At 40.4% G+C, this 15,675-nt stretch overlaps 1 protein-coding gene across 1 annotated transcript in view; it reads left to right on the forward strand.

Annotated features, from left to right (window-relative positions):
* The first annotated feature begins 6,588 nt into the window (after positions 1–6,588).
* The window catches only part of PON1 (paraoxonase 1), a 30,668-nt gene continuing 21,581 nt past the window's right edge, over positions 6,589–15,675 (forward strand). The window contains exons 1-2 of the mRNA XM_090287836.1: positions 6,589–6,690; positions 10,654–10,727. Of these exons, the coding sequence (XP_090143962.1) occupies positions 10,657–10,727 (71 nt within the window). The 5' untranslated portion in view covers positions 6,589–6,690; positions 10,654–10,656. The remainder of the gene's footprint in view (positions 6,691–10,653; positions 10,728–15,675) is intronic.

A 15,675-nucleotide genomic window follows, 5' to 3' on the forward strand; every position in this document is an offset into this window, starting at 1 on the left:
TCTCTTTGCCTCCAAACTGGCAATATTCTAGACAAAGTCTGTAGTGCCAGCCTGGATCCTGGATTGGTGATACTAGGAACCAGAGCTGCAGCCAGCCTTCAGTGGACATGTAGAATGCGCAATAAATAAACCATTGTTGTTGTAAGCCTCTGGTTAGCAAGCTGCAATAGTTAATTCCTTTTCATTTGTTGTGTATACCATTTCTTTGTATTACTATACCACAATTTATGTATCTGTTCTACTATTAATAAACATTTATGCTATGTTGGTTTTTTAATATTACAAATTAAGATCCAATGGACTTTTTGTACAATATATTTTAATGTACATATATATATGCATTTCTGTTGGGTATATATACAGAATTGGAATTACTGGATAATAGGGAATACATACGTGTAGGTAGATATTGCCAAGCTATTTTCCAAAGTGGCTGTATCATTATCCTCTCTCACTCAATGCTGGAGAGTTCTGGTTGCTCCACTTCCTTATCAACAGTTAACAGTGCCCGTTTTTATTTCTTCCTCTTCTTTTTAAAAATTTTAACTATTCAAATAGGTATATAGTTATATCTCATTGTGATTTTTAGCAATCCTCAGGTGACTAATGGAATTGAACACATTTTCTTATGTTTAATGGCCATTTGGAGTCTTTTCGTGCAGTGAATGTTCAACTTTTGTCCTTTTAAAAATTTGATTGACATCATTTTTCTTATTAACTTGAAAGGTCTGAGTCCTTTGTATTGAACATATATTCTACCTTTTGGTGAGTATTTTCACCTTCTCAATCATGTCTTTTGATAAACAGAAAATGTATAATTTTAATAAAATTCAATTTATCAATATTTTCCTCTAGGGATGTGGCTTTGTATATATCTTATTAAAATTTTTTTGCACAGGTTATAAAATAAGCTTTTTGGTTATCTTATAAAAGATTCACTGTTTTATTTTCCACATCTAGATTTATGCCTATCTGGAATATACTTTAGGGTATCATGTGAGTAGGGATCAAGATTTATTTGTGGCCACATGTATATACAATTAATGCAACATTATTTTATTGAAAAGAATATACTTTCTTTACAACAGTGGCACTTTGTCATAAAGAAGATGGCTATAGGTGTCTGGGTTTATATCTGAATTCTTTATTCTGTTTCATTAGATTATTAATCAGTGCACCAATATCACATTGTTTTGATTATAATACATTTATAATAAATTTTGATTTTAGGTGGTAAAATCTTTCAAATTTATTCTTCCTCAAAATTTTTATGGCTAATTCTTTATTCATTTCACTGCCACTAAAATTTAGAATCTGTCAATTACTACACAATCTTGGTAGAATTTTGACTGGGGTTGCATTGATTGTAAGATCATTTGGGGATAATGGACATCATTAAATTTTAAGTCTTCTAATAACTGAAATTAGTATATACTGTATATTTATTTAGATCTTTAGTTTCTGTCAATAAAGTTTTGTAGTTTTCTGTGTAGAGATTTTATATATCTTTTGTTAGTTCCTAAGAATTTAGTGGTTTTGATGTTATTATAGATGTTATTTTTTATTTCCTCTTCTAATTATTAATTATTATACAAAATATAATAATTCTGTATGCTGACCCTGTAGCTAGTTACCTTGATAAATTTACATACTAATTTTAATATTTATCTGTCTTTTAGATTATCCATATACCAATCATGTTCTCTGTGAATAATGAGTGTTTCAGTTTTTTTTTTTAACTTGGTATCTTTCTTTTTTTTAACCCCTAGTTTAATATAAAGTATACCTATAATAGTGAGCATCCTTGTCTATTTCTGTATCACCAGTGAAAGCTTTCAATTTCTCATCAAGTGTATTGTTTGCTGTAGCTTTTCCCCTTTGGTACCTATTTTTATATGATTAATAAATTTTTATTTATTTCTAATTTAATAGCAGTTTTAAAATCATAAATGGGTATTAAAATTTAAAACATTTTTCTGAACCTATTGAGATGATCATATTATTTTTCTCCTTTATTCTATTAAGTGTATTATTGATTAAAGCTTTAAGCCAAACTTGTGTATTGGGAATATACCCCACTCAGTCCTAATATATTATCTGTTTATGTATTGTTGATTCCATTGACTAATAGTGTGTTTAAGATATTAATGTCTATGTTCATGATAAATATTGGCCTATAATTTTAATTTTTCTTTCTTATAATTAACTTGTTAGGTTTTGGTATCAAGATTATGCTGGTTTGTTAAAAGAGTAGAGGAGAGTTTTTCTAGTCTCTGGAAGAGTTTGCATAAAAGTTAGCATTTTTTCTTCTTTAATTGTTTGGAAGCATTTACTCATGAAGTGATATGGGACTGAATATTTTTTAAGAGATTTAATTATTTATTTTTAGACCGAGGGGGGAGAGAAGGGGGACAAACAGGGAGAGGAACTTTGATGTGAGAGAAAAACATCAATCAGTTGCCTCTCATAGGTGCCCCGACTGGGGATTTAACCTGCAACCCAGGCATGTGCCCTGACCAGAATTGAACAAATGACCTTTCAGTTTGTGGGACAATGTCCAATCAACTGAGCCATATTGGTCAGGACTGAGCATTTTAAATTATGGATTTCATAATTTAAATGCGTAATTTATTTTTTTAATATTATATTTATTTATTTTTAGAGAGAGGGAAAGGGAAGGAGAACGAGAGAGAGAGGAACATCAGGTGAGAGAGGAACATCAATTGGTTGCCTCTTGAATGCTCCCCGACCTGGGACGGAACCCACAACCCAGTCATGCGCCCTGACAAGGAACCGAACAGATGACTCTTTGCCTTGTGGCAATGACACCCAACCAAATGAACCCCACCAGTCAGGGCTAAATTCATAATTTCTTTAATAAACATAAAAATTTGAGATTATCTGTTTATTCTGGTTCCCTCTTCCCTCAGTCCTTGGCAACTACTAATCTGCTTCCTGTCTCTGTGCATGTGCCTCATTTGACAATTTTGTATAAATGGTATCACACAATATGTAGCCTTTTTTTTTTTTTTTGGTCAGGCTTCTTTCACTTAGCATATTTTCAAGGTGCATTCATGTTATAGCATGTATCAAGATTTTATTTTTTATGACTGAATAACATTCCAAAAGATGGACATTCTTTTTTTTTTTTTTAATTTGTTTTCTACTTTATTGATTGTTGGTCTAATCTTCATTATTTCCATCCTTCTACTCTCTTCAGGTTTTTCAGTTTTTAAGATGCATATTTACGTAACTGAAGTGAGCTGGGATAGTTCTGTTCATTTTTTGTTTTATATACTTTGAGGTTCTATTTCTAGATGCATATAAATTCTGGATTGCTCAAGCTAGACATACACATTTGGGGCTCATGTACTAACTAATGACAGGGCATGAAATGGGATAACATTGGTCCTATCCCAGTTATGAGGATGTGGAGAGCTTATGCAGATATGAAAGCAATTTTAAACTCATTTGTACACTTGGATAGAACTTTGCACTGCCATTGCTTTATAGTTGCATGGAATTTTTACAAGTACTTTATTACTTTATTTCATATGGCAAACCTACAGGAATTATTTTTATTTTATGAATGTTATTTCTGCTATTGTAGAAATTCAGGAAGTTACCATGAATCCAGTATTCAAAACCAAGCATGGTTTGGGCTTTTTCCTTCTTTCCCAGAGCTGCCTCATGACTCATGCAGAATGTTGTCATTGGAGTTCTTAGGACATGGGAATTTCACATTTTCAGACACCTGAGAATGTTGCAGCTGGGTGGAAGAACACCCAGCGCAGCCACTAAATTAACCCTTCTGTGCCTGCATAGAATGAAACTCCCCAAATTTGGCTTTGGCTCTCTACCAATGCATGAACTGGTTACTCAGTTCTTTCTTTCTTTCTTTCTTTTTTTGGTAGGAAAATAAAAGAATTAGCAAATAATCTTTTTACAAAATATATTTAGGAAGTAACATTTGAACATATGTATATAAATATTTAGGCCATGAGGACCAAGGGCGGAAAGGAAAGGAATTATAAAAGTCACAGTGATATCTGAGTGTTTTATAAGAGCTTTTATTTTAATGTTGTGTTATAAATTACTGGTGATAAAAATATATTGGATCTTTAAAAACCTCCAAAATGTCCCATAAATTTTAAATTTTCATAGACTCTAATACACAATTTTTTACATATTTTAACAACTCTGAAATAGAAAATCATTACATAATTAATAGTTCCTTAGAATCCAGTTGTGGGATAATTGATAGTTTTCTTTTTTCTTGGTGGTACATAGTATAATAAAATAATTAAGCAATAAAAGAATTTAAAAAGTAATTATGAATTTAACACTTATGGCACTTTAAAGTCATTACAATATGGTATATTGAAGTATTCCAATATATTATGGGAGCTCCTGTAATGGTTTTAGAACATGTATTCATTTACTTATGCAGCTGTATATTGAGCACTTAGCCTGTGTTAGGTGCTGTACCATGTGTTAGGGCTGTAACAATAAACAAGGCATTGTTACATAGGTTGATAGTCTAGTGAGAAAACCAGGAAAGAGTATTAATAATAAAGCAGTAATAATAATAATGAAATGATGCAATGGACATATGAGAAAAGTAATATTTAAGGGTCAAGAAAGACTAGCTGAAATAAATCCAAATTGATGCTTGGATTTGGTCATATCAAAACTAGGCAATAGAGAGGCTATGGGAGAAATGTGTTTTAGACAAAAGAGTAGATGCAAAGGCTCAGGGCGAGAATTCCACAGAATGTAGGCCATTTCAAAGTAATTGATAGCCCATTGGATATCATTACTTACTCAAGAGTTTTTACTTTTCTTTTAGACTAGGGTTCTTAGTGTCTGACCTCAGTCGTCATGGCATTCAGGGTGCTGTGAGAGAGAATCCACTGAAATCAAATGTGAGTGTTTTGTGGTTGTATGAATCCAAGAGCGGGCCATCGAAGTCTCAAAGTCGGTTGGGTTCCTTCAAGAAGAGTTAAGAACCACTTCTCTAAGGTCTCACAGAGTGAACAAACAAATTGGAAAGGATATTCATATCTTGTATAATTTATACAGTAAATAAATTAGTACATTAATAAGTTAACTGGGTCAGAGGAGGAGGGAGTGGCATCTCTTGTCTATTCCCCAACCCATCCTTCAGTTCCTGTTCCACTTGTGCCAGAAACTGTTCTAGGAGTGGAAAAGAAGGTAGATGGTGAATCGGTCAATGTCCGTGCCCTCTTCAAGTTTACACACTAGTAATGGAAGGCAGTCTGCATACAAGTAAACAAAGAGATGAATAAGATCGTTTTGTATGGTGATGAGTGCTGTGAATAGTGATGTTGAGCATCTTTTCATGTGTCTGTTGGCCATCTTATGTCTATTCAAGTCCTCTGCCCATTTTTTAATCAGATTGTTTATTTTTATGTTGAGTTGTATGAGTTCTTTATATATATTACATATGTGTGTGTGTGTGTGTGTGTGTGAGAGAGAGAGAGAGAGAGAGAGATTATTGTGGCAATCACTTTGTAAGATATTTAAATGTTGAATCATTATGTCGAACACCATATTGTCAACTATATTTTAACTTTACCTAAGAAAAAAGAATGTTGGGAAAAACAGGGGAGAGAGAATCCTTAACAACCTTGTATAGCACATCCTGGATCAGTCGCAGTTGAGCAGGGCACTGTGTGGGAGAAGAGTCTAAAGACTCTGCAGTGCCAGACAGTAACCCCTTAGTTGCTGGATCACGGTGAAGGAAGAGGGAAAGGGAATTGTCAGCGTTGTGAGGGACCCCAGCATTGTGGGGAGGTTATGAAGTAGCTATACACCAATGAGCACAGAAATGTGGCACTATTCCAACAATCAGTAACTCTGTACTAATCATTTGGTATCAGCTCTGGGGTATCAGTGACTGATGGGAGGCAGAGGACACAAGGGAGGGCATTATAGACAGTAACATTGGACCTGGTCTCCCAGGGAAAGTGACATATAAGCTAAAGCCTGAATGACAAGGAAGAAAAACTCAGGGAGCAGGTAGGTGAGGGATAGAGAGAGCAATCTAGCTAAAAAATGATGCTGGAAATCAAGGTTCCTAAACTGAGGCATATTCTCATGCCTCTCGGTCCAGGCGTTCTATGACCCGAGCTGGTGAGCTGGACTTGCTAGCGCCGACAGTCTTTGACTGATCAGGCCTCAGGGTTTCAAAACATTCTGTGACTTAAAAGAAATCTTGCTGAATACTCCATCCTCCCTGATGTTGACAAGGAAACCAAACAAAGCCGATCACAGGTAGTGCTTGACCCTGCGTGCTTTCTGTTAATGTTTAAGGAACAGTGTATCTGTTCCCATAGTCTTAAAAGAATAGATGATTTAATTCCTGTTTTTTGTTTTTGATAGGAATCATTCGTTATAGTTTATATATTAACCTCCTTTTGTTGTAATCCCAAGTAAGTAATTGTATATTGTAATCAATATTGGAATGCGCCTGTTGAGCTCATTCCTTACCCTCCTTATTGATTTCTATACTTGTACAACTCAATAAAAGGAGAGGTCTTTGCGCCGCTCATTGCTGACCTGCCAGAGCATGCGGCAGCCCTCCAACCAACTAATTCTCCTTGCTGAAATTGCTCCCGCTCCCTCGACCACATTTAATACAACAAAAAAGTAGCGAAGACTAAAGTGGTAAGGTGCAATCAACTTGCCGTGTTTACAGAATGAAAAGAAGGTTAATTTTGCTAGAACATTATGCTGAGTGAATGATAAGAAATTAGGTCAGATGAAAGGCACAGGCCAGGTCGGGGAGTGGGAATGAGCTTTTGGCCAGGATTAAAAAGTAAAATGAGAATCCATGAGAAGGAAGACTTTAAGCAGGAAAATATGACCTGATTTACATTTTTAAAAGATTACTCTGACTTCAGTTAGGAGACAGGATTTGGGGGAAGGTGCAGTTAAGGAGAAAATAGTGAAGAGGTTGATTGAGCACATAGGTAACAGTAGCCTGGACCATCGTGAGAGCAGTGAAATTGGAAAGAAGTGGGCTGATTCAAGATTTATTTGAAAGTTGTGGTGGTTTTAAAGATATGTCCACTCATCTTTGATGTGCTTCCCCTCAAGAAGTGGAGCTTTAATCTTCTCCTTTTGAATGTGGGTTGCATTTAGATTTTTTTCTCCTAGCAGAGGGAATATGGCAGAAGAAGAGATATCACTTCTGAGATTGTTATTAAAAAATAGTGGCTTCCATTTGGGGTGGGGGTGGGGCATGTTGTCTTGATCTGTAAATTCCTCACCCTAGCGGAAGCCAGCTACCTTGTTATGCTGCTGCTCTGAGGAGATGTCCCTGTGGCAGGGGACTAGAGCCTGTCAAGAACCATGTATGTGAGTGATCTTGGAAGTTGATCTCACATCCTCCTCCACCCTGGTCTAGATCAGTTTTTAGATGAGACTACAACTGTGTTAGTCATGGTTCTCGAGAGAAACACAAGCAATGATAGAGAGATGGATAGATAGATAAGGTTCATAACGGGCATGGTTATGAAGGCTAGGATATGCCACAATATGCCATCTGCTTGCTGGAGACCCAGGAAAACCAGTAGTGTGATTTAGTCCTGTCTGAAGTCCTGAGAAATGAGGGAGCTGCTGATATAAGTTCCAGAGTCCAAATGCCCGAGAACCAGAAGCTCCAATGTCTACGGGCAGAAGAAGATGGGTGTCTCAGCTGAGTAAAGAGAGCAAATCCTCCTTCCTTCCCCCTTTTGTTCTATACAGACCTTCAAAGGAAGAGATGGTGCTAGACAACTTTGATAATGATAGATCTTGACTCAGTCTGCCAATTCAAATACTAATCTCTTCTGGAAAGATTCTCACAGACAGACACACCCAGAAGTAATGTTTTACCAGTTACCTAGAAATCCCTTAGCCCAGTCAAGTTGACACATAAAATTAACCATCACAATGCTGGTTGCCAGCTCATGAGAGACCTTGAGCCAGAGGTATCCAATCAGCTGTGCCAAGCTGAGATTCTTGACCCACAGAAATTGTGAAATGATAACATTTGTTGTTTTTAACTGCTAAGTTTTCACTTAGTTTGTTGTGCAGCAATCGATAAGTAATACAGAAGTAGAGGTCATGGGACTGATATATTTGGTGAAAGGAGATTTGAGAGAAATGGATGGATGAAAAATGTCTTTATTTTGGATTTGATAAACTGGTGCCACTTATGGACATGTGGAGAGTTTGGGAAATATGACATGTTGGAATGGGGGAACCAAAGCAGAACGTATTCTGCTTTGGACATATTTTGAAGAGACTATTAGACATCCCAGTGGGAATGTCAACCAGGTGGCCAATCAATGAATACTAAATGAATGTTCACCAGCCAACTGTCATCAAATGTCTAATAAGAGATCATTCTTGGTCAGGTTCTTTTCTGTGCCTTGGTGTCATAGTGTGAAACAGGACAAACCTCAATGAGTTTCTGCTCCATTATTCAGCAACAGACCACAGATTAACAAGATGATTTCAGAAACAATAAGTAAGGAAGAAATGGAATAATGTCAAAGGTTGTTGGAGGTGGGGCATTCTACTTTACTTAAATTAAGGGTAATTTTTTAAAGCCACAGAAAGAAGCTTGAGCTGGGTGTATTTGTTTTGGAAACTCCAGCAGAATGATGGCATTTAATGCCACTGCAATTGATGAGAGTTCCTCAGGGAGAACGTAGAAAGAGACAATGTCTCAGAGCCAGTCCCAGGGCTTTCATCATTTAAAGTTCAGAGTTAGGAGGCACCTGCAAAGAAGACCATATAGCAGGAGGAGAAGTGGGAGAGAATGGGATCACCAAATCCAAAAGAGGAAAGTTTTGTTTTGTTTTGTTTTTAAAGGGAGTAGCGATCAATGTCCAATGTGGTTATAAGTTGAGTATGATTACAGAAGAAAAGAAACCACTGGATTTGATAACATGGATGCTATGGGTGATTTAGTAAAAGGCAGTTCCACAGATGAGTGATGGGAGTACAAGCTACATTAGAATGGGTTAAGTAAAGAATGGGGGATTGGAGATATTCCCCAAAGTTAGTTGCTGAACCAAACAATCATTTTCTTATTCTTATAAACAACGAGTAAGGGATTTGGGCAGGGCTCAGCAGACCCATTCTTCTGCTCCACATGGTATCAGCTGGGGTGCTTCAGTTGGTGGCTGGATTGGGCTAGTCTGCCGCATCCAAGAAGACAGCACTCCTACATCTGCTGCCTTGGTACAGGTGTCTAGAAGGCTGGCCTTAGCTCGCCACTTTCCTTCTCCATGTGTTCAGGGTCATTCAAGTGGACACTCCAGTGGGGAGGTCAGGTTTATTATGTAGAAGCTCAACGTTAAAAAGCAAGTGTTCCAAATCACAGGAGGTAGAAGCTCCTGGTGTTTGAGGCTATGCTTTCATACTGAAATAGCACCACTATATTGTATGAATCAAAGCATTCACAGAGTCAGCACCAACTTGAGGGAAGTGATCCTATACCCCACTTGTCAATGGGAGGAGTGAGAAGGAATTTGTGGGTATTGTTAATCGGTTACAAGAAGTGATAAAGTGGAAGCAGCAACTGATGACAAGTCTTTCGAAGAGATTTTACTTTTTTTACAGGAGTAGAGAAAGAGGACAGTAGTTAGAATGTGGGATCGAAGAATATTTCCCCCAGAAAACTATGAGTGACAGTACAGTATTTTGGTGTCTGATGGCAATATTTCAGAAAAAAAGAAGAGATGGGTACTATAGGCAAGAGAAGGTGTAACTGGGACCAAAATCCTTGAGAAAGAAAGGGACCCAGAGAAAGGGAGGGGCTGGCCACTAGTGAAGCAGGCAACACCTGATTCATGGTGACAGGGGAGATGGGTGTGCACCTCCTATCTGGCTGTGCTCAGACGTAGCCTGAACAGTGAGGTCCCCTATCAGTGAGTCCTTCCTTCCATGGCATCTCAGTACTCCCTATTTTCCCTCCCTGCTTTATACTTCTCCATAGAATATGTGCAGTAGCCACGGCACTATATATGCAGTAGTAGTATATTTCACTGACTTCTGGCAGGTAGCAGGTAATGAATGTCAGCGAGTGCTGGAAGGAATGAACCCCGGAGCCATGTCCTTGATGAGCTATAAGGTCAGGGTGGTGCAGAGAGAATGAGATGCTTGACACCCTGATGTCTGAAAGTGAGGCACAGTGGTATGCTGGGGAGAATAAAGTTAGATCTTCAGGGTTCCAATCACAGCCCTCCCTTCCTGCCATGCCTTTTCTGGCTGAGTGAGGGGGATCAAGTTACAGAACCCCTCTGAGCCACAAAGATTAGGATTTTTATTGGCACAAAGTGAGCGCTCATCAAAGCTTGGCTCTCTCTTCCCACCGCTCTGCGTTAGCTCCGGTCTGCTTGTTCCCCCCATCTTTCCTGGTCTAGACGTGTTGGTGGTTTCCTCTTTTTCAGGTCTTTGGGAGCACGCAGCTCCTGGCTGCAGGCAGGTGCTGACCCGGAGCCAGCACCGTCTGTGCGGGCGGGGCCCGGAGGGCCAGTCCCAGGCCGCGCAAGCGGGACTCCTGTCGCAGGCAGACGGGCTCTCCCCGCCGCGGGGGCATCGGGTGCATCACCCGTTCACTGTTCTCTGTCCCAGGCCATGGCGAAGCTGATGTTCACCCTCTTGGGACTGGGACTGACACTCGTCAGGGACCACCAGTCTTCCTACCAGTAAGTCGGGCTGTCGCGAGGGCTACATGCAGCACCTGTCCTCCCCACCACGCACCGCAGGCCCGGGACACCCCCGCCCCGGAAAGTGGGGCCCAGGTTCCAAACAGAAAGTCTATAGGCAAGTGCTGGATGCGCATCCCGCAGGGGGTTCACAAATGATTGTCTAATTTGGGAACGTCTCCTTCCCTGCTTGCAGTCTGAGAGGTGGGGTAAGGAGACAGTGGTCAGTGCTGTGGGTGGCCAAGGTGTTCGTGTCCGTGACTTAATTTTTCACGAAGACCTGTGTGCCTTCGCTAGGGATTCACTTCTCAATCCCTTTTCAAAACAGTCGCCCTGATAATGTGTGGATTAAGGAACGGGGTTCCCACCGTGGCTGCGTGGCCCCTGCTCTCCAGTGGGGACTGGGTAGGGTGCCCGGTGTGGGGATGAATCCTGGCGCTGGCATTTGACGTCCTGGGTTTTCGCTCTGTCTCCTACATTCTGGGATCTCGGGCAAATCACTTTACAACTCTGATGTGCGCTGCTCCAGTAAACCTGAAATGGTAATACACACTTACATCGGAAGCAAGTAACGCTGTGCTTGGGACATAGGGACTCAGTGAATGTTAATGCCCTGTCCCCCTTAAAGCATTTTTATATTGTTAGATAGTGGGGAAGGGAGGGCAGCTAGCTTCTAAGAGGGTATCAGTAGTTTTTGTGGTGACGTTTTATAGGGGTTCAAAGTCTAGAGACAACTTAATCTCTAAGATTTAGTCAACGAGGACCTTGTTGTTTACTTTGAAGTAAAACATTGCAAAAAATCAAATAGAACATTTTGGATTTTTTTTTTTTAATTATATAACCCTATGGACTAATTAGAAGTTTAAATTCAGAAAAGGGTTTGTTGGTTTGGTTTTTTTAAGCTATTAGGTATTTTTCTTTCCTAATTGTTGCTTATTTTTGGAATCATGAACTATTAGAAAAAAGAAAGAGTGATTTGGGATTTTAAATCATGTGAAAATTAGTTTGTGAGATAGTTTGAGAAGGGATATTCTATACCATTGACTTGCACCAGTACTCAGGTTTCACCCTGAGGAAGATAGGTCTTGGCCTTGGGCATTAGGGGGAAGCTCATATAGAGAAACAAATAAATTGTCGAGGGAAAATGGTTTCAGGGCCCCGAATCCGGTTCTAATTTTCCTGAGAAGGACCAAAGTACACTAAGGTCATGGCTGAACACGTCACTAGTCTCTGAGAATCCCTTTGTTGGCATTGCCTGTGGTTTCCCCATGTGCAGAGCATGCCTGCAGGAGATACTTTGCCACAGGGATCCTGCTGTGGGAAGAGCTGGGGTCTGGTGTGTAAGTAAGATTTACTGTGTTGCACTCAGCACTTGGATCCATTGACTGGGGAGTGAGCTTCAGTCCTTGAACTTCCAGCTGTAATGAGATGACTGAGGAGGGAAAAGCAAAGTGCAACTGGGATGGATGGACCTCTAGTTTTAGAATGGAAAGTGGGCTTGAAGAGCAGGCATAGAAGCCATGCAGGCCTGAGAAGATGAGCGGTTAGGATGATGGAGGATGGGTGCAGAGGTTGCTGGAGCAGCCCAGGCAGATAAGCCCTGAAGCCTCCTTACTCAAAGGGGCTATGGGCCAGATGTGTGAGCATCACCTGGGAGCTCCTTGGACTTGCAGAATCTTAGGCCCCATTCCACAGTATTGAATCAGAATCAGCATTTTTTCAACAAGCTCCCCAGGGGATTTGTATGCACATCTCTAAAGGACATTCAACCCCTGCACCATCCGTGTTAGAACCAGATCAACAGATCCTGGAGGATCAGTAGAATACCTTCATCCCCATTTTAGAGATAAGGCCCCTGAGTCCCAGGGAAGATCATGAATGTGCCCAAGGGAGAGAAGGGCAGAGATTATGACCAGAGGTCTGCGTCAGGTGCAAGCCAGATCCCCAGTGGGTACATCTTTTTTTCTTCTTCAGAGATGGGTATATGGGAGTAGAGCCGGTTCACAGAAGTTATACAGGCCTAAGGTTGGAGGAAACTTGTGGAACAACACAGGGATGACTTGGCACTGTCCCTGACACTTCCAAAGTGATAGCCACACAGATGAAGAAACTGAGAGAACTCCATTGGATCAATAGTATCTCCCCCCATCTTCATTGTCATCTTCCTGTGGCCTTGCAGATGTGCACCAAGCAAATCCAGGGAACAGACTATGGTATTAACAGCACCCTCTGGGAGTGCACAATGTTGCAGTCCCACATCTCTGTGGCAACTTACCATTCCTAAATTGCCAATTGTAGTGGGTGAGTCCATTGTTTCCCTTTATTAGAAGGAGACCACGGGACTAGCCTTAGTCCTCCCAGTCCTCCCACTGCATTTCTGCCACCCCCACGCTCACTCCAGGCAACAGGCTCTAGTGGGAGGAGAGCCGTGGCGGATTCCGGCTGACCTGGGCTGGATCTCATTTCTACAACTTTCAAGTCACTTCACCATGCTGGGCCTCTTCTCCACCTGCAATTTATGGAATGATAATATATATCTTAGTAGAATGTATATAAAATCTGGCACATGGAAGGTGGTCTGTACATGTTAGCTTTTATTATTGCCATCTCCTATCACAAAAATCCACCAATGAACGATCCACCTAATGAGTGATTCTTGAACATATACTGTGGCACTACCTCACTGAGACCCTAAGCTAAGGACAAATAACTCCCCAGTCTACTTTATCAATGCAACCAACACCACGTCCTCCGTCTGACACACTCGCCTACTAGTTACATGAAACAAACATCTACCGAGTACCTTCTTTCCATGGGCACTGTTTATGCTGGATGTCACGGGGATGAATAGGTTGTAGGATTCACTCATAGATTTCAGAGTTTACTGGGAGGAACAAGGCCAAAAACTAATAACTGTAAACACTATGGTACGAGACTCGATAGAAGTATACATGAAAGTTCCTGAGGATAAATGAAGGAGTTATTAAATCGTAGCCCAGAAGATGAGGAAGAGCTACAGAAGGACATGAGTAGGAGTTTTCCCAGTGGGTTAGGAGGTGAAGGGAAAAGCATGAGCAAATGAAAAGGGGTGTGAAAGCAACAGAGGCAAGGGTCCTCAGTATCATGACACCTAATTTCAAATCTCAACTCTACCTTTTTAAATAATTGACCACAGACAAACTATTTAGCTTCTCTGTGCCTCAGTTTACTTACCCATGAAATGGGTAAAATATTAATCCTTGCCTCAGAGGTGACTAAGGAGATTAAACAAGGAAGCAAGTGCGAGACCTCTGAGCACAGGAGCGGGCACATAACAAATGAGGAGTGTGCAGTGGCAGAAAATAGACTGAAGAGGGTGAATCTGGCCCCAAGGAAAGTTCCAGAATGGATTTCCTAATGCATTGCTGAAGATCTTCACTTGCTTTTGTAGTGAGCAAGCACATATTTGCAAAGAATAATTCACAGCAGGGAGCATGTGATTTCCAGCCAGAGTTCAGAGGCTTGTAAATCAGGAACACAGCTCAGACAGTGCACTTTATCCCCTAGACCTGGAATATTTGGAGTTAATCAAGGCCTTGACAGGATATTTCTTAATAGTTGAGAACAAGATAGAAAAATATGAGAAGGATTACAGTAACATAGGCAGAATTGTCCTCTGGTGCTTCCTCTGGCTTTTAAGCACTGCCGTCTGTCACTTTTCTTGGTAGAGGACTGAACATGAGCAGTATACTTGAGTTCAAATCCCAGCTCGGCCACTTCATAACTTGATGGCCTTGGAAAGCCATTTAATCCTATCATCTGTAAAATAGTGAAAATAATGTCTCAGGGAGGTGTTTGTGGATTAAGTGAGGGTGTATACAGTACCTGAAATGTAGTAGTAGTAATTATTCTACTGAGACACGATTTGTTCTGGCAACAGATTGGAACTCAAAGCAACTTAGTGTTGAGTTAATACCTCCTTACCTACCCTTGACTCTTCTTAACTGTGATCATCTAATGCTTTCCAGGCTAGAGATTATCTATCATGAGAGAGAAGCTGGAATTAGAAGAGAGGCTGAGTAGTTCAGCTTTTCTCTGCCCTCAGTGAACCCACCACATTTAATGAACCTTGGGAGCCAGGCAGTATGCTGACTCTTCTCATGTGGATTTGACTCTAAGAAAAGCTAATTTGGCTCTCCTTGACATTCTTCACAACCCTTGGCCCATTCAGCAATTTCACATCCTTGAACCTCTTCTTCCATGCCCTCTTTGCACTCCATGATTATACCTTCACCCTTCACATCTTGTACCAGTCCTTTGGGTTCCCTGTGGCCCCGTATGAGGATTCACTGAGCTTCCTCTAGTGCAGTGTTTTTCCAAATGGTGGGTCACCAAATCCATGTAGCTGATCATGACCAGTATTTTAAAATAAATTAAATAAAATTAAATCAAAGAGTAAAGGGTGTATCTATCACATGAATCCAGGTGAGAATTCGTTTGTGAACCTTATTTCAGATGAGTGCAGTGTAAGAGTGTGTGTGCTGTGTTTCTACTATACAAAATGTGTGTCCTAATGCGGGTCTCAGTCTGAAAATGTTCAAGCCACTGTTCCATCACTTCCCTATTTATTTATTTATTGTGAATTTTTGTGACTGTATGTCAGATTCTTGTTTTTGAAATGCCTTTTAGTGTCTCAGGTTGTGGAGCACACCCCAACCTTCCTTTGAAGTTTCTAAGTTCCTGCCCATCATTCAGGGGCACAGCGGCTCCTCACAGGTTAGCCTTCCTCGTCTCGGGATCTCTGGCAGCCAGACCACTGGTTCTCTATCCTGCTTGTGCATCAGGAGGAACTGTGGTGCTTTAACAAAGCCAATTGCTGCACCCTGCTCCTAGCCTTTCAGGTCAGACCCTCTTAGAAGGTAGAACTGGTAGCCAGTGGCATGGTGGTAGGAACATACCACATTGTTTT

The sequence above is a fragment of the Furipterus horrens genome, unplaced genomic scaffold (genome assembly GCF_987537825.1).
Source record: "Furipterus horrens unplaced genomic scaffold, mFurHor1.1.pri manual_scaffold_9, whole genome shotgun sequence".
Lineage (NCBI taxonomy): Eukaryota > Metazoa > Chordata > Mammalia > Chiroptera > Furipteridae > Furipterus > Furipterus horrens.